General features: G+C 34.0%; 2 protein-coding genes across 2 annotated transcripts; one reads left to right on the top strand and one right to left on the bottom strand.

Annotated features, from left to right (window-relative positions):
* The first annotated feature begins 1,815 nt into the window (after positions 1 to 1,815).
* On the top strand, positions 1,816 to 10,873 carry LOC122019987 (26S proteasome non-ATPase regulatory subunit 6). The gene is made up of 8 exons (XM_042577666.1): positions 1,816 to 2,052; positions 2,187 to 2,301; positions 5,196 to 5,286; positions 5,374 to 5,519; positions 5,595 to 5,814; positions 5,888 to 5,996; positions 6,601 to 6,769; positions 10,509 to 10,873. The coding sequence occupies exons 1-8, from the start codon at positions 1,917 to 1,919 to the stop codon at positions 10,681 to 10,683; spliced, it is 1,161 nt and encodes a 386-aa protein (XP_042433600.1). The 5' UTR covers positions 1,816 to 1,916; the 3' UTR covers positions 10,684 to 10,873.
* A 3,017-nt stretch (positions 10,874 to 13,890) lies between these two features.
* On the bottom strand, positions 13,891 to 23,542 carry LOC122019837 (CMP-sialic acid transporter 5-like). The gene is made up of 16 exons (XM_042577397.1): positions 23,303 to 23,542; positions 22,598 to 22,855; positions 22,171 to 22,287; positions 20,442 to 20,498; positions 18,622 to 18,699; positions 18,450 to 18,494; positions 17,767 to 17,826; positions 17,434 to 17,556; positions 16,705 to 16,782; positions 16,493 to 16,562; positions 15,736 to 15,843; positions 15,487 to 15,620; positions 15,336 to 15,412; positions 15,114 to 15,162; positions 14,975 to 15,037; positions 13,891 to 14,271 (listed from the first exon to the last, which is right to left on the bottom strand). The coding sequence occupies exons 2-15, from the start codon at positions 22,766 to 22,768 to the stop codon at positions 14,987 to 14,989; spliced, it is 1,218 nt and encodes a 405-aa protein (XP_042433331.1). The 5' UTR covers positions 22,769 to 22,855; positions 23,303 to 23,542; the 3' UTR covers positions 13,891 to 14,271; positions 14,975 to 14,986.
* Positions 23,543 to 25,528: the final 1,986 nt, after the last annotated feature.

The raw sequence follows: 25,528 nt of genomic DNA, 5'->3' as shown, positions 1-25,528 counted from the left end.
CCGGAGTACTCTTCCGCAACTCTCTCGTCCTTCGGACGCACCGAGCCCGTCGACTCCCTTCTCGTGTTGTCCTTCTTGCTAGCTGCATCTTCCGCTCGACTTCCTGTACTCCTAAGCTCCTGCACACTCAGACACAGGGATCAAACACAGCAGAACCTAACCAACTTGGTTGATCACATCAAAACTACCATGGGGTCCAACACAAGGCACCTCAGAGCTGACTAGAGGCACCTCAGAGCTGATTGGAGGCACCCTAGACAGGGCAAAGGCACCCTCGTGCGGATAGGGTTCAAAGATAAAGTTTTGCTTTAGGGAAACACCTCAGAGAGGACTAGAGGCGCCTTGGAGCGCATTGGAGGTGTCTCAGAACTTATGGAAGGCGCCTCCAATCAAATAAAGCTAAAGTTCATGGAGAGGATTAGCATGAACGGAGGCGCCTCCGATGCAGTATAAAAGGAGGTTAGCGGTAGCATTCATTACATAACAATTATACGAACTTCCTTGGTCGTTTTGCTGCAACGTCCTCATGCATTTACTTTGCTCGACTGCTATAGTCAAACTGACTCTAACACATGAACTCATTCATTTTGATGTCCTTGTGCTGGATAACTTTTAATTAATTTAATTATTACTTAAAAAAGTGTAGAGTTGGTACACTTTCTTTATTTGTATTGATTTTTGCAATTATTAGTGGATTACTCTTCGAAAAGGTCCCAAGGATCTTAGTTTTGGAATATGAGTTGTCAAATGCTCCGAACCAAGTTAATCGTTATGTTTTATTTTATTATTTTTTACTCAACTGGTTTTTACTGCACACTCATTTTTAAAAAAGTAAAAAAAATGTTTTTAAAGACACGTGATTTATCCCCCTTCTCATATGCAATCGATCCTACAATACTGATCCCGGATGCCTCTCACATTTGGCTCTACAACCATTTGTATAGAGATAAATCAAGAAATTGAAACTGGCCCCCCATGTGGGAGGATAATTTACTTGGCTTTTGCCAAGTCAACCCTTGCCCATTGCAGTAGTTTTACCATATGATTATGCCTGAGAGTATTTTTATCCATTATCATTGTAGTAAAATATGGAATACGACATTCTAACGGGCCTACACAATAGACTTCATGATCATCTACGAAAAAGTAAATCAAGAAACTACACATGACTATTACAAGGAGTGCATTTTTCTCAATTTTACTAAATTTAACTTTTTACCTATTATAATAATATCTACCTCCTAGTAGTCAATTCAATGTTATGAGACCATTTCTATTCATTATCATGTGGTAAAAGGTGATTCGCTCGCCCCCAGCGTCCCCGCCAATCCGTCTCTAGGCCAACACGGAGGAGGTAAATCACGGGTGACTACAAGCCATTAGTACAAATGACCAAGACATAGGGGAGGTTATGCTCGATCATGCCGAGTTCCGATCCCAAGAGCTCATATGATAATACTCCATATCTTAATCATCGCATCACCCAAGAGAATCCATTTCTATCCATTATCACTCCATGGTGCAGGGGTAAATTCTAACCCATCAAAACCATCCAATTGGACTGCCCATCGAGCAAGAGAAAACACGCCCTATTACTAGGGTCATTTTGTGTTGAATTGCAGCTCCATTGTGAACTACACGTGACAACTCAAAAACAAGTTAAATGGCCTGAGAATATTTTTCTTGAGAAAAAATAAATTACAGGGGTGTCAATGAAAATCAACCAAAAATAAATTAGGTCGGAACCAACCATAACTCGAGTTAAACCGCCCCGCACCCTGAGCCCTATGCGGAAAGACCCACATCTCGCTGCTTCATCATAATCGAGTTGCTTGAGCAGCAAGCGAATCACAGGAAAAAGAAAAAACGGAGAGGAAGCGCTAGTCTGAGGAGCAGGCGAAGCAAGGGCGGCGGAGATGGAAGGGCAAGAAGGCACGCAGCAGGAACACCTCGCCCTCGCTCACAAACTCTTCCTCCTCTCCCATCCGGATACCGAAGACATCGAGAAGGTCCGCCTCCGCGGCGAGGTCCTCGATGCCGTCAGGGCAAACGGTAATGGGTTCTGCATCTGCGAACGTAGAGATCGTTTTGTTCCATGCTTTTGCCAAGTGACGCACTCCTTCGCCGGGTTTCGCTTTCTGTCTGTTTTTGCTTCTTCACATCTTGCTTCTTTGTTGCCCGAACAGACATGGCCTCCCTTTATGAGTCGCTCGCCTCCGCCTCGGTGCTGGAGATAGACGCCTCGGTGCTCGATTCAATGAAGAAGAAAATCGAGGAGGAGCTCAAGAAGCTTGATGAAAAGTGATTTTTTCCCCTTATTACTCTTTAATATTTGATTTTTTCTACTTGTTCTCGTGTTTTTCTACTAATTGTACCCTGACGGGGTTTTTTAGATGTTTTAACTCTATCCTTGAGTTACATGTTATATGATTTGGGGAACATTGACCAGATCTATACTAGTTTGATGATACTTAGTGTCAGAGAACAGGTAGAAGAATTTTTGACTCGAGCAAGAGAAGCTGAAATCATAGTCTGCATACAAACATGCACGAGATTAAACCTAGCCGTTTGTAGCAGGAAAATATCATCGTCATCTCATCCGTTTCTAGATTTCTTACTGTTAATACTCGAGTACAGATATTTGAGACATGATTCTCTGCTTGGGTTTTGTTGCTTGAAAAAGAAAGCTAAGAACAATTGAAAAATATACGCTGCAGCAAGTTAATATCAAATATCATTAATCTGATCTAGTTTTGGTGCATGTTTGACCTTCTGTCTATTACAGTAACTATCCAATAATTGAACACCATGTATTATGTGCTTTGGATAACTGTTCCGTGTAAAGATGTTATTTGAATCTTCATTTAACTTCAACCCTTCCTGTCTTGATATTACTGTGTTCATTTGCCCTTGTTAGTTGTAATGAATTAATATAGTGGAGGTAGAATTTGGATACACACAACTCAACTCCGCTGTTAGCGGTCACATAAATTATAAAATATTCTTGTAGTAGAATTTGGTCACTGAAAGTTCAATTCCTCTTCTTAGTCAGCCCATTCATCATCATCAATAAGATCATCATCATCGGCTATGATTGTTTCAGTTATTTGAGATTGAATACATGAATTTTATCCCTTCTTTGAGTTCTATGCAAAGTCAAGTCATTACTAATATTCAAATTAATAAAATCAATTTTATTAAATTGTCTAATATTTTCTGGTCTCACTTTGCCCCTCAACCTTCCACTTTAATAAATTCAACTTATCTAGTTATAACATATACTGGATATCTTGAAATATGTTCATATAATCTCAATGTATTTTCTCTCATTTTATTACCTATTGAAACTACACTTGATAACTCTCAAATATTAGAATCTTTATTTTATACTTTCTAATAACCCCACACATCTATCTAAGAGTTATTTAGTTATTGTGTTAATTCATTCATTATTTTTTTTTTAAAACAACCTAACACACTGATTCAAAATTATAGTAAATCATACTGTATATATACTTTTCTTTTTAACCTAAGGGAGACAACAATCGCATAAGATTCAGGAAGCTTCTTTCTATTTTCACCACTCAATTTTTATCCTGTTAATTATATCATACTCAATGCCCTCTTTTTGTTGAAAACTAAATCTGAGATACATAAATTCTTTCAAGGGTTTCATATCCATCCATCTTGACCATTTCATCAATTTTCTCTTGCTTTTGAAATCGGAGTTCAGATGTTCCATTTTTTTATTATACTTATCTTAAAACCTTATGTTTTAAAAGTTATTTTTTTCACAATTGCAATTTCAAATTCGATGTAATTACATTTGGATCAATCAACATGATATGGCTTGCGACTAATATACACTAAGGAGGTTTAGATTGGTTAGCATATTTAGTACTAATGTGAAGAGATTTATACTTTGAGTTGGCCTTTGATTAAACCTACGACTACAGAGAAAAAATATTTGTCGCACTCCCGATTCTTCTAACACTAGCAACAACATTATTATACATGTCTTTGTCATATCAATACAATTGTAAGATATTCTTTTCTTCTCTAAAACCTACCAAATTGTTGTCTATGGACTTTGTTGCAAGTTTTTTCTATATGAAAAAATTCATAATATTTTTTATACCTGCCCCACCTATCACATATGTGCTATGTAATGGTTGATTGCATAATGCCTACTCCATTTTTTTTATGTATAGCCTTTCTAGCTTATGTTAAAACCCATGTTACTGATTTTTTTTTCTAGTTATTTCTCCATCGTATTTTGTTTTCTATAAGAAAGTTACACTATGTTTTTTCCTAGTCATGACATATAGTAATTCTAGTCATTTTTTTTTTCAAAAAATTCCCTATATTGTAGAATGTTGGGCTGAATATTGGGTTATGACTTGAACATACGAGTAAAAAATGAAAGTTGCAGAGATAAGGATGTTAAGGTGGATGTGTGGACATACAAGGATGGATAGGATAACACAATGAAAAATTTGAGAGAAAGTTGGGTTGCTCCTAACAACCAATATATGCTTTAGTTAGACGATGTAAATTATGACAAATGTGCATATCAAACGAGGAAGAGGAAGATCAAAAAAAGACTTGGTTAGTAACAATAAAAGAAGATAAAATTTATTTAAATATAAATGATTATATAATAGGGGATAGAGTCTAATGGCATAGAAGGATACATATAGCCGATCATATCTAGTAAGATTAGGTTTTGTTGTTGTTGTTGTCGTCCCTAATTGCAAGTTGCTAACCTTTTCGTATAATCATGGAAGACATTATTTATCATAATAATGCCAGAACACTTAGTTATTTTGCATCACATTGCCCATACTTTGAATATGGAGGTACCTAGGTATCGAAGGTCCTTCGCTTTAGTTTTAGGTGACAACCTAGCCTGACAATAGGTTCATAGCTAGACTTAGACAAATTTGACAGATTGTCTAGGCAAAACTCAACATTTTCATTTGAACTTGGGACCGACATTGAATGTTTTTCTTAATATATATTTTTTAGTTGGCCTACTATTATACAATAATTTTTAAAAGTAGGAGTAAATTTGTCACCTGCACTCTTGCCCTTGTCACATATGTAATATTCTTAAAGTAGGAGTAAATTCTTGTTTCTAATCCATTGGGTATGATATGGCATGCCAATAACATTGTGCTTTTATTATGAGAAAGGATTGCTGATGCTGAAGAGAATCTAGGAGAAAGTGAAGTACGTGAAGCTCATTTAGCTAAGTCTTTGTTCTACATTCAGATTGGAGACAAGGTACACATGGTTATGATTTTTGAATGTGAATTTGTTATTGAATGTTACATTTATAGTATTAAAAAATTGTTAAACTTTTAACTACAGGAGAAGGCATTAGAACAGCTTAAAGTAACTGAAGGAAAAACAGTTGCTATTGGACAAAAGATGGATCTTGTCTTCTATACCTTGCAACTTGGTTTCTTCTACATGGATTTTGATCTCATTTCTAGGTCAATTGACAGGGCTAAGAAGTAAGTTATCAATTTTCTAGTTCTAGTTTGATCTGGAGAAGCTTTAGCTAATTATACTGGACATAATTTGGACAGACTATTTGAAGAAGGAGGTGACTGGGAGAGGAAGAACCGATTAAAAGTATACGAAGGTTTATATTGCATGTCTACCCGTAACTTTAAGAAAGCAGCCAATTTATTTTTGGATTCAATATCAACCTTCACAACTTATGAGCTATTCTCTTATGATACATTCATTTTCTACACTGTTCTCACAAGCATTATATCATTGGACAGAGTATCTCTTAAACAAAAGGTATTTGCACTGTCAAGATGCTTTACTCGTTTGCTTCTTGTATTTAGCTAAAATTCCAATGAATAATCTGCAGGTTGTTGATGCACCTGAAATTCTAACAGTTATTGGCAAAATTCCTCATCTATCTGAATTCCTCAACTCCCTTTATGGCTGCCAGTACAAGTCATTTTTTTCTGCATTCTGTAAGTGGATAAATTGCTGTCTTCTAAACAGTACGCCAAAGATAACTCAATTTGATGTCTTGCTTGTATATTTTGCGCATGCTCATGGTTTAGTTCGATTAGCGTCTAGCCACATTTGGACTGTGCTCACCAAGTTCATCTCTTGGAATTGTTGTTAATTTTTGACAGTCATTCATCTTGTTGCTTGAGTTACTAGGTAGATATATTTTCTCATATTTTTCATCTACACATGTGGCCTCATATTATTCAGTGATCACTGCCACAGCCATTCTTTTCGTACTGTGATTCTGGACCTATTGATCGTTGAACTTAAAATTTAGTATATACAGTTATTTGTAAAGGCCGTACCTTCAAGCATTTTAAGCAATTTCAATTGAATCAGTAAATCAGACTCACAAAGTTTATTTTTTTAAAAAAAAAATAAAGTTGTTTGTTTTTGAAATTTTATAATACAACTATGTTGTAGTATTTTCTAAGTCCATAACTCATCAAATTTTCTTCAATTTTAGTGGGCTACATCGATAATGCTTTCCTTTTTTTATTATGTTTCTAGCTTTTCCCCTCTTCAACCATACTTATTTGATTGTGATCATTTGCTTCTCAGCTGGACTAACTGAGCAGATAAAGTTTGACCGGTATTTACAGCCTCATTTTCGGTATTACATGAGGGAAGTTCGCACAGTAGTTTATTCTCAGTTCCTTGAATCTTACAAGAGCGTGACAATGGAAGCAATGGCAACAGCTTTTGGAGTATCTGTTGATTTCATTGATCTGTAAGTGTTTGTACTATTCTTCAGTGATCATGACCCCAAAACTTACATTTTAAAAATTTTTACTATTTTATTATGATGTTTAGATAGTTTCTGTTTGTTCTTCATAGTCTCATTTGGTATTTTGCCACATATCAACTTACACAATGGATTACCACTTAGTGCCTCAATCACATTTTTATGAGGTTCTTGACATAATATTGTTGGTGGAAATTTAGCTTAATTACCAAAGATAACCCTCTATGTATTTGGTAATATTAATCAAAGTTAACATTAGCCAATATTAATGGTATTTAAATTTAGGCCCTAGTTTCATAAGACTCCCTCGTGTTGGTTCAAATGTGTTGGTTCAAATATATTATGAAACCTTAGCTTGTTACATGTACACTTATGATTTGGTAGCAAGTGTGCTAGCGAGTTGACAAATGTTGTGATGATCTCATCCAATTTCACTTTCTCTTTGATAAAGGGATAATCACTCTTTATGTGTTTATTCTCTTATGAAATTATGGATTGGAAGCTATGTGTACGAAAGCCTCATTGGCATAGTTGTCAGCTTTACGGAATGTGTCCTAACTCAGTCAATCAATTGTTTAATCCAGATAAGCTCCTATGCTATTAGCTCCATGACTCTATATCTGCCTTGCAATTGATCTGGCTACATGAGTCTGCGTATTGTATTTCCAGGAAATTCAGTTTCCTTATAAAAGAAAGCAGTAGCTTGATATGGATTGCCTATCATGCTCCACTTGCATTTCTATACCCTTCAATCTAAAGATGATCTTGATTCTGAAACAGATGACTCTTTTTAGAGCATTTTTGAGGTGCCATAGAATTTTTAAAGTTCTTCCTAATGATCATGAAAGGAATTTTTAGGGTTTTACTGATCCTATCCTATGGACAGTAAATGAGAGAGTAAGTTTTTTTTTTAACTATAACTGTAAAGTAGTTTAGTGCTCTATCAGGCCTTTGAAGATCAATTAGTGAGTCCTTTTGACTTGGTATAAATATGACATTAGGATGCATAAGAGTGCCTGTTAGTTTGGTCCACAGTATACCAACTTCTTCAGTATGAAATGCATTCTTCTGTTAAGAGAGAAATTTCTTTGTTTGAACAAGCAACCTCTATACTATGGAAGCACTTGAGGCCACCCAACTCTTTAGTGTAAGAATACTGATAGAGGGGCTTCTTTGTTATGTGATCTAAATGGAATCATTACCAATCATGATAATATTGAAGACAATAAGAAGGATGTCTTTGAGAAATGAGGTAAATACTTAATGGTTTCTTGTGATTCTGACCGAGCCATATCAAAAAAGAGTTAATTTTTTGAATTGAGCACCCGTAGATTGCTTTTTTTGAATTGAGCACTCGTAGATTGCCCCTGATGAAAACATTTAGAGATCGCTCCATATTAGCATCATCACCACAAAGGAATAGGATCTTGTGTTAAGATAATGAAGGAATAACAATTGCTAAGGTTAGAAAGATGCGACTTGAAGATTTCTTGGCTATTGGAGAAAATGTGTCAAGATAATCTGCATTGTAAGTCTGATTATATCCCTAACCATCAGAGAAGCATTTAACTGTTGATCTACAATACATCAAGAGCATTTGAAACTCATTGTAAACTTCCCTAGAGAGTAAAAGCAAACTCGAAAGTACCGTTACAGTGGGTCATTGATAGCTCGGCACTAAATGGGATTTGAAGGGCCAAAATACCATTAGAAGTACATTTAAAACCTCACTTACAACCCATTGGGAGCTTCTCTTGAAGGAATAAGTTTCTGAATACCAGTATGGGGGACAGCTCTATCTCATTGATAATGCTCAACATTAACTGAAATGCAATTGGCCGCTAAAGCAATAATGAAGCATATGATAAATAACTATAAGGTAAATGCGAAGTTGGCCTCTTTCTAGTGCCTTTGTAAAAATGAGGGGGACAAGATCCAGGAGGAAGAAATTAGAGTTGGATGTTGTGTCCTCTATTGCCAAATGACCCTCTAGACAATGATTAAACTTCTAGAGCAGATCGGTCCACTGTAGGACCAAAACCTCATTATAGAATACAGAGATGGCACTCATAAATAAGTCCATAGCTTATTTCTAAGTCTCAAAGCAAGAGAATCTGTGGGAGATGGTTAACAGGTTAGGATCAATGGATTTTCAGAGTAGTATGCAGCTCTGTTTGACCCAAAAAATCTCAGTTGCTTGAGTAGCGAGGTGTTCTAGTTGATCTTGATCCATAAACCAAACTATCTGCTGCAACCTATGAAGTGCAGTTCTTCCAATTCAACTTCTCTGCAGTAATCATTTAGCCAAAAGGGCTTAAAAAAACCATAATCATCTGAGGCATCAAGAGGGTAGTTGATGAATTAGAATTTTAAAATTGAGTATAGTTTTGGAGGATTTACCAAACAGCGTTTTTTTTAGAAGTTTTTTGGAACAAGTTATTCTTGCAGAAAGCTATTGCTGTCTGCTCCTTGCATAGGGATGTGCAGTTAACAAAGCCTTTCTCCTATCTGGTCGCCTCTTCTACTAGGATGATTTGACTTACTACTCTAGCTTATAAGGGATTCTATAGTTCACCAGGCTGCCCTAGTTCCAGAACCCTACGTCTTCAAAGGGATGGGTGAGCGTACAGGATGATGGATACAGTAATGCCAATGGTCTTGTCTTGCACAATGAAGAACCTTTGCAAGCAGAGGGTCAAGTTTCTCCTTACATTTTCTTCAGTAGAATCTGCATTTTGAGGAACAAGGTTTGAGGGTCCAGCATGATCTGCTCTCTTGGTTGGTTTGCTAATGAAAAGCGGTCGCAATTTGGTCATCATTGGCAGGATGCAAACTGGGTGTTGCCTCAATAGAAGAGAATAACACTGCAGCCCAATCTGCAGAAGCAGAGTTGTCTTGCTACCCAGGGACATCCATATAGAGGTCTCATGATCATTGGGCAGTGCTTCTGAAGTGTGTCTTACATCTTGAGATGATGGCATTGATTCCTGGACAAAGATGCGTACAGTTAGATGTTCCTGGCGTAAGTCTGAGATGTTCAGGCAGTGGTGATGTGTCTGCTGAGGTTAGATGAGGAAGATAGAGGTAAGAGCTCAGAGTCGCAGTGGTATGTTTGTTTTGGCATTTAGTATAAGGGCTCTGTGATGGAGTGGTCGGACTTGGCGTGGGCGAAGGGGGCTCATCTCCAGCAAGGAAGAAGATTGGTGCAATTAGAAAAGGGGAGAGTTTCAATGAGATACCTAGGGTTTACTACCACTGTCAAGGGGAAAATTAGATTAATTACTTTAGGTAGTCCTCTCTCTATCTGTTTATATTATTAATCAATATGCACATTACAAGTAGGTTGTATTAATGGTATTTACATTTAGGCCCTTGTTTGCAACAAATATTATCAGTCATATGTGTCACTACATGTACTTTGTTGTTCGTGCATTCAACATTTTATCTACATCTGATGAAGACTATGAATAAGGGATGTGATCAGTGATCGCAAACCTCCTGTCGATATTGGATAACCTTTCAAGAGCAAATTGAAATGTTCCCTACTGAATAATGCTTTTTGTTTAAATCGAGAAGGAACCTGTGTATACCTCGACAATATTATTCAATGAAAGTTCATGAAGATATTTATTAATTATGATGCCTTTTGCTGATGGTTCACTATGAAAACACCAGTTTAAGTTCCACTGAGCATGATGCGTTTTGTTTGTTCCCATCTATTTAGGGAATTATCTCGTTTCATAGCCGCTGGGAAACTGCATTGCAAGATCGACAAGGTTGCTGGTGTTCTGGAAACCAACAGACCTGATGCTAAAAATGCACTCTACCAGGCAACTATCAAGCAAGGGGACTTCCTTTTGAATCGTATCCAGAAGCTTTCCCGCGTAATAGACCTGTAATCAGTTCTTTGTGTTCGTTCCACCTCTTTCGAACTTCTCTTATTAGCTCTATCCATTTCTACGACTTTGGGTGTTCTAGCATATTGAATTACCAGATTTTAGTCGTTCTCTTGTTAACCTTGACTTACACAAGTTATTTGTTATGATACAGTACAAATGATCTTAAAGTTTCTTGGAATACTTACATTTAGCTGGTTGTGTTATTCCCTTTTATTTATTTTTTATCAGCATAATTTTAATTTCCGCATCGACACTATAATGTCTAATTGGTTTGTTGTGTCAACTAGAATGTGTACTGATAAACTACCAATTTTTTGTGACAAATATTGGCGTCTAAACTCCAAAGATAACGTTCTCATGGATGCTCTAAAAAAAATTCTCTTACTGATTCTCCGGGAAGGAAATGAAAATACATGCCAACGTACGACCAGCATGTCGGAAGCCAAAACTTAGTTACTTATGGCCTTGATGAATTGGCAATTTTGATAGACTAGTCGAGCAAGTTTTGGTGATTGTTGTCATCCGCTTAAGTTGATTTTTGACGATATTGAAAAGGATTTTTTTATATAATTTTGGAGATTCCTCTTATATTAATAAGGCGCCATTTATTCAAATTTAGTATTATGAAAAACCTGCACTCCCAAAGTTTAAATAGTGTGAACTTTCTTTTCAATTGCAAAAGTTGCCGACTTGCCTCTCTATCTATTATATTCTATTATATGTTTATTAAATCTATTTATTGAGATTTTTATATTTGCTTTTGATGAGCAGATCTTGTACATCTAAATGAATGACTTGAGATTTTTTATATTTACTTTTTTTTTTAAAAAAAAATCCACATTAATTTCTCTAAGCACAGAATTTATTTTAAATTATATATATATATATTTTTAAAAATCTTTATATCAATTATCTTATTCATTCTCTAAATTAAAATTTAGATAATAAAATCTATTTCAAAATATTAAAATATCATTTGATTTGGATGACAAAAAAATAAAAGGAATGAATTAGACAATGAAAAATAGATATTATATAGGAGAGAAAAAATAATTAAAAAAATAGAAAATAGAAGAAAATAATAAAAAATAGAAATTTCACAATAGCTAATGCTGTGTATAGTGAAAAGTGATTGTTTAAATTTAAATGAACCATTTATCTTAAAATTTAAAAATATTATAGAGAAACTGATATCAATGCCTTTACCCTTATACAGAATGTGAGATAGAGGTTATTATTTGTTTAATTTAAGTATCCAACTCTCTAAATTTGACCCGTTAAATTCTACATAGATTTCCTATCAATAATCAGAATAAATCGAGAAATGCATATAAATCATAATAGACCGCTATCGTTACAAGTAGTTCAAATTCTTTAAGTATACTAAGCATCCATACTAGCTTTCTTATCTAAAATATATAATTTAATGTAAAAAAATTATTTTATTAAATTTGGATATCTAATTTTCACTATACCATATATTAGCTTCCCTATTTTTTTCTCTCTATAATATTTAGGGAATAATATATATTTTTAAAATTTAAAAAAATACTATTTATAAATACTAAATTTAGATAATGAATAGAGTAACTGATGTAAAATTTTTTTAATTATCCTATTCTAAATTTAAGATAAATCTTTAGGTAGAATAATTGATATGGATATTTTAAGAGCTGTGATACTCATCTAGAATTTTCATCTAGAAAATTCATCTAGATAGACACATAAATGATAGGACCCACCATTTCATTTTTTGTGGGCCCATCATTTATGTGTCTATCTAGATGAATTTTCTAGATGAAAATTCTAAATGAATATCATTTATTGTACAATTAACATGAGTTTTTTTTACTTAATCGATTTAATTATTAGAGAGATTTTGTACTTCATATCACTAAGGTTTCTACAAATGTCGGCTCCACACGATCTGCACTTACATGTGCTAACTGCGTGACATGGGACGAACGAATCATGTTGTTCGATGATGTCTAGTGCTAGTGGTAGGTTGTGTAGATGCACAGGACAGTGTTCGTGCATGTTTCAGGTCATGCGTCGCATGATGGCTATCTCTACACACGCCATATTTAGCAGAAAGTTGGATTGGATGGATAGCAAGTTCGTTCAAGTCAAATTTAAATTAAAAACTCAACAACATCAAAATAAATTAAGCTCAAATGAAACTTCAAACAAACTCAAATTTATAAAAAATAATAATTATTTTAAAAACTTAATTCATTTTAAATTCGACTCGACTTAATTTAATTATTTTATTAAACAAACTTAAACATCTCAAAACTTACATCCTACAGCCCTACTACCAAGAGACTCCATGATGCCACGCCGTAACATTGTCTGCCCAAAACAGCTAAAAGTAAGAATATCTTTAATGCTCATTTTCATGAGTTTGTGAATAAAATGCCATCACATGGAATCGCAAGGAAAAAGAACGAGACGATGATCAAGATTTTCTAGTACAAGTTTTTAGTACATATTTAACTAATAGACATTGATATGGAGACTTTATTATGTGATCACCAATCACGTTCAAAGTCACGGCCAAGAAAGTGAAGAAACAACTTCCTTATATAGCGAAGACAACTGGATCATGATGATAAAAAAGACTAATATGTTCACCTCTAACGTCTCCGTCAATATGTTAACCTTTAAAATAATGACTAATACATAAAGGAGACATTTACTTCGACTTCACTAAAATTCAAACCCTAGACCTCATGATAACAATATCTCATGTACTAGCCACTAGACCCATCTGAAAGGACGAAGACAATTGGATCATGAAGTTTGTTATAAAGGCCATTGTGATGATGTTATCATCGATTTCTTTAATAAGATCATTTGTCTTGCACCTGAAATAAATCTTTAGAAATGATCGCCGTTACGTATATGTGCATAGGGGAGAAGTCCAAATTTCGATACTGCTACTCATATTCAGTGTCAAACAATAGAAACCCAAGTTATTATTGGAACATGCACCAAACAAAAACACAATACACAAGCTCCCAATCTCGTGAGGAAAATGAACAAGCATTTCAATGCAGAAAAAAAATGAACTGACAGTATTCTTGGTAGTAGAACAAATAGATGAGAATTATTTGCTACATTGGCACAATAAACGATTATGTCCAATATAATTTTTACTGATCCTCAAAACACCCCAAGAGAAAGAGCGACAGGCAGGGGTATCAATTTAACATGAATCATTATTTTATTGAACAAATAGAGAAATAAGGTAAGGAACGAAATATCAAAATGCCTAGAGAGGGAATGCAATACAGAATAATGAGAGACCTGTGAGGTTTATGGAAAATGATTTCTAGGGAAGTCTAGTTATTGAAAATTACACCATTAATTGATGTTTGGATCCACCTGTACAATTTCTTTAATACCATCCTCTGCAATTTCAAGTAATGGCTGCTACTTTCCTCTTTTGCTCAAACAAAACATTGATCACAGAGAAGATATGACGGTCGTGGATCAAGAATTCCTTTTCCCCACTTTTGGATAGTTATATTCTCTGTTGGTGGCTCCTCTGTGTCTAAAGTTAACAAAAAAGAACTCAAAAGATACCTGTCGCAAAAAATAGTATGCAATGTAAATTTGCTGTCACTATAGTTTTGACTTAAGAATTTGACCAATATTAATGTAAATTTAGAAGGGATAGGACAGGTATTCATCTAACCTTCACAAGGAATTTGACCACGATTGAAAATATAAAATTATCAGCAAATTTTTATAAAACGTAATGTAAGAAACAGGGCTAAGGAATTAAGATTGCCTAATATATGGTGGAAGAATATTTCCAGGCTAGCATTAATCATCCTCTATCAGACAATTCTACTCAATGAGACCAATGTTTTTCTATACTTCTCCAAGCTAGATCAACCCACTTGTCAGTGAACAAGTGAATCTACCTATGAAGAGGATAAAATTTCAATAAATTTGGCAGAAAATAAAACAGAATGGAAATTTTATTGATCAATATTGTCAAATCTAAAGTGACACAATATGTATTCAGGCACTTGATTTCATACATGATTGTTAAGAGAATGCAAGAACAAGGTCTCATAAAATCTATGTTAGGATATTATTCTTCAACCTAGATACAAAAAAAAAAAAATTTGGTAAGGTTAAGAGAATAGACTAGTAACATACCAAGGCAGAATAATTGAACATAAATATATCTTTTGAGTAAAAATGAAGGCTACAGATTGAAATGCAACTTTAGTTATCAGATAATGCACCAACTAATAATCAAGGATCCGAGTAGTGCCTCAAAGAAACATTATATGGGCAAAAGTGGTTGTCTCTCATCGTGTCCAACGTGATGAGCAGCCTGAAAAAGAAATAGTTTTTGTGTAAGAATATAGTAGTTCAACCTAATGCAAGAAATGTGCTTCATGGCATCTTACATCTTCAGCAGCACCAGCAGCCATGTTCGCAAAAGAATCATCTTTCAACCTGGAAAGAGAGACAACCGTACAACTAAATTTAAGTGATGAAGCCCTTTAAAATGATTATATAAGATAATATTTAATATCTTTGATTTTTTTTTTCCCACACAAAAGCAACTATAGATCAGAACCAACATCTGGAACTACACAAATAATAACAAAATTAATTTATGGGATAACCTGGCACGTTGAGGTTCCACCATCTCTAATGATCCAACTGGCGCCTCATCTTTGATTTTGGCCATGGGAGAAAAGAACTGATAGAAAGAGGGCAAGGCTATCATGGAACTAAACGACTAGAATGGTTCTAAGAATCTAATTCATCAAATACCTGATGCATTGAAATAAAGACTATTGAAATCCCCAAGATAAAATTCATGGTCAATGTATGGCCAAATAAAGCAGCAGATGCAATCCCGGTAAAAATTGTAGCAACAGTAGATGAATACTTCTTCAAGATGGTGTCTGCCAGAACCATTAGAGCAGTCGGACAAAGAGTAAAAGGAAGAAAAATATCCCTAAGATTCACAAGTCTTGATAACCATCTAAAGTAAAAAATAACAGAGTTATGATAAATTACCAGCATACTTAAAAAAGAATGATGACAATATGCCCTGCGCTGCATTGTTGCATATCAAAAACATTGTCGCTCTTGAGTGCCCTTCAAGGATATTGAAGCTACTAGGCCCTATAGATGATTTCGAAATGTGAAACAAGAAAAAATTATACAAAAACAGAAGGATACAACTCAAAGAACATAAACTATTGTGATCTCTTTCCAAATTAAATCAAAATCAAGTACAAACGAAACAAGGTTACACAAACACCAAGATTTGGCCAATGACTAAATAGGCTCTTTTTCTATCTGTAACATGCATTCATGAACCCTGCATAGGGATAAACCTTTGTTTTTTGACATGGTATCATTTTGTGTCAACGTTTAGTATCAATATCCAATGATACAATGATACAAAAAAATAACAAAACGTTTAAAATTCCTATAAAAAATATATGATATTGAATTAGTAAAGTTTCCTAATATGTTAATTTATGACATTATATCACTCAAAGTTTCTTTAAAATAAATTATTTATAATCATGTCAACTAGTGCCATATCATGATACTCACGCTGCATAGCATGACTCTCATATCATCGGCTATAAAATTTGTGTTTGCTTAGAGTTTTGTTATCTTGTTTGACTCTAAATTTGGTAAAATTAATCATACAAAAATAGAATGTCATTAGCACAACAAAGTAAAACAGGCAGTCATGAAAAGCACAACAGCTACACAGGTATTTGGTATATTTTTTGATGTCAAGAGAAAGGATACAGACCTTTAAAGATGGCAGTTCCTATAATGCCCAAAAAGTTGAATATTGCACCATAGCCATACAAAAACAAATTCTGAAAACAAAAAGAGGGTGGTAAACTGTCATCAGTATATGGGCTGGCATATTTCCCAAGTATATTTGAAGGGAAAAAAACAAAGGTAATGTGTAAGTTAATCATTGACTGAATGTCAGCTACATTCATTATAAAGAGTCACCTGTAGATAGATACTTGTATCAAACTGACTCTTCAAAGCATATTCATTGTACACGGAAGCCAATGAGGGAACCGTAACCTGGAATTACATGGTGCTATGTGAGCTTATAAGATTAAATCAAAATATCTATACTGAAAGTAGTAATCTTTATAAGGATTCACTTTATCTTGCAACTTGTTAATATTTCATTAAGTTTTCGTAAAAGAACTTCAACTAATATTTTCTACTAGATGAGCAACCTAGATGAAAAAAAATGTAAGGATGTTCACATGATCATGTAATACTTGTAGCCTAATGTACAGAAGAATTATATGGTACCGAAACTAAAATTTAATGCACAGTTAAATGCGAACAAAAGAATGTCATGTACTCAAAAGTACCCATCGAAACTGCATTTTTTCCACAGATAAATGAATTAATAATCTATTTAGAATTAATTCTTGGATTGAAACAGGCTAACATTGTGGTTTAAAGATGTGAATTGAAGAAAAGCATTGCATCTAATTGATTATATGACCGAGTTTGAGCCTTAAAGGCAAACAAATAGGTAGCAGAAGTTATAGCTCATTGACTTAATGAAAATAGTTCAGCAAACATATAATTTATGTATTAGGAAGAAAAGACAAATCTGCAATTTGAGTATTGGGTTAATCAAGGGTAGGAAAATAAATTTCAATGCAAAAGAGGAACAAAAACAAAAAATATGAAAACAAGGATGATAAAACTTACAAAAATTAAGGTATAGACATAAGCAATCATTGTAACTGGAAGAGCCAGAGCTGTGGATCCCTCAGGGAATGACTTAAGCTGATTTACACTTATCCCAATCAACAAAAGTGCAAGAGCTTCCCACTGTAATCAACAAAAATGAAGAGGGTCAAGGTCAATATGAAAACATTACAGCCCATACCATGAAATTTCAAAAGTAAATTGACTGTGTAGATATTAGTCCAGTAAAAGAATATCATTTCATCTGAGGCACAAGTATTCATGATTAGGTAAGTACATAACTCTTCCATAAGCAAATGCACATGATACAAACTTATTTTCAGTTCAACATACCTGAATTATGGAAAAACGTCTTTGCATTATGACCTTTAGTAGGATAGCAATCACCAAGACCTACAAGAGTTTGCATAAAGAAGATAAATATCCACAATATGCTTGCAGACTTGAGTTTGCCATCATCTTATGATTTGTACTAACAAGTCATGTAAATAAAAGACGAGAGGATAAAACAGTGAAAAACACACCCAAAAAAAGCCCTCTATTTTGAGATTTAATTCTAGGTTTACAGGTCATCAATAACTCTCTTAAACTAATATAAAAACAGTGAAACATGTTTCGTGTTATCTAGCCCAATTCCCTCCACAATAACTCAACACTAGTTGATCATAAGCGGAGTCTTGCAAAGACAAATTCACGCTAATTGGCTCAGTTTGCAGCAAAAACAAAAAAGGTTATTAGTGTTGCTAAGATGGCATCATACTCCAGAGTGTTTCATGAAGCAAAAATATGTATATCAGATTGAAAATGCAATAGAGATAGATAAAGAGCTGCAACTTCAAAAACAATTGCATGAACAATTGCCAGTATCTTCTACCTAAGTGCAATTTTCAATAGGCTATTTTATCCATTACAAAGTTAGATTATAAAATGCCAATATTTTCCATTTTAAAGACATTATGTTGAAATAAATGATTGAAAAAAAAACTATATTCAGCCTAATCCTCATTAAAAAATACCTTCAGGTTACTCATCATTTTCACAGTTGCAGGATTGAAGTATAACTGCAAAGAGGAGAAATTAATGAGAATAGCAAAAATATTAACAACTTCAAGAGGCATCCAATTAAATAAATCAAACATTGGCAAATGTAGATAACAGCTTTATTATGACATACAGATACAAATATACCTGCATGATAAATTTTAAGTAGTTGTTAATTGCATACAGAAGAGCAGGTACAGCCAAAAGAACATTATTCCGAGCTGCCTGAAAATGAAGGGACAATCAATCAGATTATAACATGAATATGAGGTTTTTGGATACAGGATTTGATAAAAATCTTATGTATGAACATAACTACAGTAGCACTGAAACTAAGGGGGCAAAGAATTAGATAATGACAGTCACGACATTGAAGTACAGAGAAGACAAATAGACAATAGTGTTATCAGAGAACCTATTGTACTTCTTTCAAAATTAAAAGAAATAGAACTCCATATTGCATTTATAGATAGCTCAGCTATCATTCCATTATAATCAAACGTAAACTCGTTCAAAAAAGAACGTGAAGAAATCATATCAACCTTTCACAAAGTATGACTCCATGCCCTCCAAATTTCACCGACACAATGCCAACTTAATAAGGAACAAATCAAGAGAACTCTGATCCTGTGTTCACCCACCATTTATGCCTGTGTTCTTTAAGCATAAGCATTGTCAACAATGCTTTAAGAGAAGATGATTCTCAGAAAGAAAACTTTACCAGGCTCACTGGTTCAAAAGCTAGTTTGTATTGTACAACATAGCTTAGAAGGCAGAAGACAACACAATTCTGTGGAAATCCATCTTATGTTGTATCAACATGTGAATTGATTAAAAGTGCTTCAGAGGATGGGACTCTTCAGGCCTGGGAAGAATACATGTGGCTATGGAAATGCAAACCAGGGTCTGAGGAAAAGTTACTGTCCTTACACATGCTAGGGCCAGGTCAGTAGCAACCATGCTTTATTTTGATCTAACTGATTGGTTTATGTTGTAACAACTCTGGAGTAGCACTCATGTGGCTATGGAAATGCAAAGCAGGGTCTGAGGAAAAGTTACTGCCCTTACACATGCTAGGGCCAGGTCACTAGCAACCATGCTTTATTTTGATCTAACTAATTGGTTTATGTTGTAACAACTCTGGAGTAGCACTAGTGGTATGTGACCTATATCCAGTTTCAATATGAGAATCCATTGAGCAAGCATACTCAAGTTCACTCCTATTGATTTAAAAAAAAAAGTTTGAAATGCTTCAGAAGAGCTAGAGTAAAGAACGTGAGCAACAGAAAGTGACAGGATATGAGAAATGAAGGCAATGTGCTCTGCATGAAAGGCCTTGATAACATATGCTCTCAAAAACAGGCTGTGTAAACTTGAAAGAAACATTTATGGAGACAGTATATCTTCTGTAACCTAAAAAAATCCACTGAGTTAGACTCACGTGAAACTTTTCTTTTGTCCATTATCTTTGAATAGTTTTAATCAGGACTGTGGATATGTACGTTTGTGATAAAATAATTGCCACTCTCTCCCAGATGTAGTTTCGTACTAGGTTAAGCAAAATCTTTGGTAATGTTTGTATTTCGAGCAAACATTTAATAGTGCACCCCATTCCCATAGAATGGGAAATTGTTCTGGAAAAGCTATAAACTGGACTACCAGAAGACTTTCAATATTTAAGAAGCAATGTTATTATTTGAAGTTCCTACAGAATTTATGTTATAAACCAGTTAAGCTAGTCAATTGGCATAATTAAAGCCCAAAGTAAAAAAAGGATCATGTCAGCTGCCACAAAAAGGTACACACAAAAACCAAATACAAGAAGAAAAATTATCCTACATAATAATATAATTAAGAGCTAATCAAGACATACAAAATAAGAAACCAGGAAAAAATGTTCAAAACATAAGCAATTTCATCAGTGTACAAGCTCAATGACCATAGTATATTTTGGATCCATAATATACCTGTACAAACGTGGAAATTGATAAAAGGGGTTTCTCTCCAACCTTCTGCTTTCTAGCCTGTCAACAATACAGATATAAATGCATGACAAACCTTCCTACCACATTAACTATGAAAATGAAGTAGAGAAAAAACTCATGCTGCAGGTTAGATCAATTACTTATCAACTATGATTAGGGAAAATTATAACTTAGCTCAGTAAAACAAAATAGTATGGCAAGCAAAGGATGATAGTTCAAGTTCAAGAATCAGATAATGGAATCTAAAAGATCATTCAGAGTAGTAAGAAGAATCTAAATATAATATAGAAGAAAAGAGAGGCAGAAAAAAGTGTAAACATACACAAAGGACTAGTTATAGAAAATATTAGCTATAGAAAATACTACTAGCCTCCTTTGTTTTTCACTGAATTAAGCAAAAATTCAGTAGATTTTTCTTCTGTTCTTACGCCTAAGCTTCCTCCACAAAAGAAAGTTAGTTAAACTCAAGAACCATAATGACAACTTGCACCAGGTGTGCAATTCTGTACTACCATATATGTAGCCAAAGACTTGCAATCTTGAATAAATACACCAATTATATCATCTCCATAAACTCTACCTTACCTGAGTCTCCAGGATCGCATGTATTAGGAATTTCTTTCTTATTCTTTCACAATACACATAAATAACTGAAGTACCTTATGGATAGTGGTTTTGTATTTTTCTGGTAGTTAGTCCTTGATTTAAAGTTACGACTTACGGACATAAAAATGATAAAAATCGGCTGATTTTATTATCAAATTAAACACAAAAGGAATTTAGAGCATAAGCAGTCCTATCCAAGCCAAGTGACATACCAAATGATGAATTATACTATTTAAAGAGTTAAAAACGAGGTTTCTCACTTCTTTTAGTAAAAGATCTAACTGAACTTCTTATAGAGTAAATTAGCACAGCTATTTACCAGGCATCTTGATGATGTTCATATATGTGATGTATTATTTACTACTACCCTCCTCCATTTATGACATAATGAATATTAGTGTATAGCTATAACAACAATCTGACCTACAAATGGTACATAAAATTTACTATTTATATACTAAAAATGAAAGTTATATGATGAATAGCCTAAAAATGCATGTGAAAACACTTTAGATACTAATAATATGCATGTTATATACCATTGAACCTATTCTACACTGTTGAATAATATGATTACTATATTTCAAGTATTTTATCTTGTATGAGTGGCATACATATATTTTTCTATGTGGACGAATGAATTGGATGTGTTAATTAAGATATTTACTGAATATATTTTAGTTACTTTGTTCATAGAATTTTTTGTTAAATGTTTTTAATAAAACACATGCCCTAGAATTTGCGCTTACATACAACATATGCACTACGCAATCGTTGACTGCATACCATCAGCACATATGTTTTTTTTTTTTCCATCAGCACATATGTTTTGAAACCTTAGTTCTGAGTAGAATTTAGACTATTATTGAGACTCCAAACTCCTATAACAAGGCAAAATTAGGCTAAAAGATTAAAAAATTGTACTTACAAAAAAGCTAATTAGCTAAATAAAAGCCTTCACTATCAGTTACATTATTAAACAATGTAGAGTATCCAGATGTTATAGGCTAATTTTGAATTGAAAAGAGATTACTTGGGGTAAATCATAAAATACATTCTACCTAAATAAATTAAATTTTAATATAGAAAATGTTGAACAATAAACCTGGATAATTAACATGGTGATTGCAAAGAGAACTTTGGCAACTTCTGTCAAAAAGTTCACACTGATTGGACTAAAGTTGAACTTCCCATTCACCTTGGACATATAAACTAATATAGGCTGCAAAAGAAATAGCAAAATCAGGTAAAATGCAAAGCCGAGTTTTTACAAGTATCATGTGTGAGACAGAGAAAGATGAAACAAGGAGCCATAGTTTTAACACCCAATGTAACCAACATGCATTGGTGCCTAAATGTGATTCAAATTCATACACCTAGTGTTATGTCAATAGGGAAAGAAAAGGACCATAAGTAAAGTTTCAATAGAATCTTTAAATGAAAAACATAACTTAAACAAGTCAGGATAATATTGGTCCAAAAGAATATTCAAATGACTCTGAAATTAATACATAGAAATCAATGTAAGCTACCTGAAGGCCAACTAAGATGCAATCACCAACAACAAGAAAGAAGTTGAGAGCTCTGTGTTTGGATGACACTTGGCTCCTGTGCTTATGATATGCTCTTGATACAGATCTAGGACTCGGTGCAACCAATTTGGAGCCGCAGTTGTTGCATTCAATCATCCCGTTCTTTGGCATTGAAAAAGTAGCTATTATGGAAGCGATAATTCTGAACTACACAGCCAATAGTTCCTCAAGGTGGTTGAGATGACAACAGTAGCAATTCTGCAAACAGTGAAAAACTACGATTGGAAGGTGAAAATTTGAGAATAAAACTAAAGAGAGAGAGAGGGAGAGAGAAAAGAAACAACTGCTGGATCAGACAAACATACCAATTGCCATATGTAAACTCTAAACGAATACAAAGAATCAACAAAATTCTCAGACGGATCTTGTTACTCCATTAACCAGCAGCAGACGCCTTTTAACGTCCAAGCCAAAACAAACATCAGGTAGTTCGGATTTAATCTAAATTCCCTCTCCGACATTCTATCAACGCAAGAAAAAGTGCAATAACAAAACAAATTAACAACAAATAAGCTCATCTTCGCCACTGTTATTCTGACCAAATCTCGAACTATCCACAGCGATAATATCTACCCAAACCAAACGTAGAAGCCAACTGTAGGAATAAAAAAAAAACATCGACGAAGTTTCCAGATCTAGACTCACCTAGCGTAGCTTCAATCGCATTCCTTCCTAAATCGAGTTTAGGATATCAGATCTGACCCTCCCGAGACGAATCGGAAGCAAGATCCAACTCTGATCGCCTTCAGAACCCGGCGACCGCGAGGCAGAACGATTTCTCCCCGCGATCTACGGCTCTTCGAGATCCAGATTCAAAGGAGGCGGAGAGAAGGGCGAAGAAGACTACCCGAAAGCGGGAGAGGAGGCAAGAATGCGGTGGTGCGGTCTTCGATTCGTTTTATAGAACAGGAAAGGGAAACTCTAGACACTGACACAGCGATTACCCGACGACGCTGAGTAATCGGGCCCAGCGGTGAAGGGCCGCAGTCTTTACTCCCATTGGGATTTGCAAACGGGTCTATAATGGAGTAAGCACGTCGGTAGGTCGAAATTTGAATGCGGTTTGATGGGAAAATAACGTGTTTCGGTGCCGTGTCTCTTTTGCTTGGAACACAAAGCAGTGGTTTGTGTCGGGCGCTACAAAGCCTCCGCAGGCGATTGGCCAAAATGGTTGGCCCCACGTCGGTAAGTCCATCTTTGTCTGTGATCCCCTAAGTATTTGCCGGATTATTTATGCTTATTAAATGTAAATATATCAGACAAATTAATGTCAAGCAAAAAAGGCTTTGTGTGCCTTTATTGTATCCCAAATAATATTATCACTCCATTTCGTATCATAAACAAAATTATTTTAATTTTTTTTAACAAGGACCATTATAATATCTTTATTTGCATTCTTTTAACAAAAATCTCACATAAAATTTCATTTACATGAAGCTTAAAGGTGACTCTATCCTTCAAAAATTATGTACTGGTCCTAAAAATGTAATTACCAATATGTATTAATATTAATATGGATATTTCTATAATAATAATAATAATAAATATGTTCAACAAATATATTTTTTATTATTTTTTTATTAGTGCTTTTGAAGTTCAACATTTTCAATATTAGTCCAACTTCAATGAGATATTTGTTAAGTTTTTAATTCCATACGCAAGTATCATTATGCTCAATGATATTTTTACTGTTTCCTCGTACTTTTAACTAAGAAATGTTTAAAATATACTTTAATCATTTTGATAAAATATAATATGAAAATCTTATTTTAACTTTGTGCAAAAATATTATAATATACTCAAGTACAGAGGATCTAAGAAGTGCAATTAAAGACGGAATTGTTTAAAATATACTTCTTTAATAGTAAAATTAGAGATATCTATATAAAGTTTTTATTTAGCCCATTAAAATTTACTCCTTCCACACCTAAAAGCTCAATCCACCTATAATTTTTGGATTCATCCTTGAATATAACATAAAAGTTTTTATCTATTGCCCGTAATCTTTTAGTTCAAAATTCGTGAAGGAAATACAGTGGATTGATTTTTTTTTCCTCATAATTTTTTAGAGTCTTTTCCAAGTAAAAGTTTTTATTAATTAACTTCGGTCTAATTAATTAATTAATTGATATTTTTATATTCCACTAGGAATGATGATGATACAACTAGGGTTTGAATAGATGATGTTTTTTTTTATATAAATAAACAACTCGAATGGCAAGCATTAGATATATAATAAGTGATTGTATATTTTTTTAGTTAACTATGTTGTCCTTTTTTTTTAAAAATTTTAGTCCTATTATCTACAAATTCATATTCTTATATTTACTTACATTTTTTCTAATTTTTTTATCCAGAATTCAAATTAACCATCAGTAATTGACTAGCTGACAGCAACGATGCTAACATAAAATATTAATTTAGGCATTTTTATTTTTGATGGACAATTTTTTTAAGTCCATGTAAACATTAAAATAAATAAGTGTTGACGGGTGACTCATATTTAGACGAGGTCAATGCGATAGATGTTATGGAAGAAAAATCTGTTAAGATTTTTTATAATAAAATTCTGTTATGATTTTATATAATAGAATTTTGTTATAATTTTTTCTAATAGAATTATGTTGCGATTTTTCATAACAAAATTCTATTATGATTTTACCGGGTCTGGGCTTATACATTATTTATAGGGATCATTGTAAATATATTGGACAACAATAATCATAAGAATCATGTAATATGATTCTCTTGTGTAGAGAGAATTCTAATAAAGCTTCGACCATTTTTGTGGAGTAGGCACGTCGCCGAACCACGATAACTCTTCTTCTTCTCCTTTCTCGTGTTTACTCTCCTTTTGTGCGTTTTTGTCTT

Source organism: Zingiber officinale, chromosome 9A (genome assembly GCF_018446385.1).
Source record: "Zingiber officinale cultivar Zhangliang chromosome 9A, Zo_v1.1, whole genome shotgun sequence".
Taxonomy (NCBI): domain Eukaryota; kingdom Viridiplantae; phylum Streptophyta; class Magnoliopsida; order Zingiberales; family Zingiberaceae; genus Zingiber; species Zingiber officinale.
Note: the sequence above shows the minus strand (reverse complement) of the source record. Positions and strands in the feature narration are given on the sequence as shown.

Coding starts and splice junctions, on each gene's coding strand:
- LOC122019987 (XM_042577666.1), top strand. CDS start 1,917: ATGGAAGGGCAAGAAGGCACGCAGCAGGAACACCTCGCCCTCGCTCAC. Junction 2,302..5,195: donor CTCAAGAAGCTTGATGAAAA/GTGATTTTTTCC, acceptor ATTATGAGAAAG/GATTGCTGATGCTGAAGAGA. Junction 5,997..6,600: donor GTCATTTTTTTCTGCATTCT/GTAAGTGGATAA, acceptor TTTGCTTCTCAG/CTGGACTAACTGAGCAGATA.
- LOC122019837 (XM_042577397.1), bottom strand. CDS start 22,768: ATGCCAAAGAACGGGATGATTGAATGCAACAACTGCGGCTCCAAATTG. Junction 15,413..15,486: donor TCTTTATTTCAATGCATCAG/GTATTTGATGAA, acceptor TCTTTCTATCAG/TTCTTTTCTCCCATGGCCAA. Junction 15,038..15,113: donor CTGCTGGTGCTGCTGAAGAT/GTAAGATGCCAT, acceptor TTTCTTTTTCAG/GCTGCTCATCACGTTGGACA.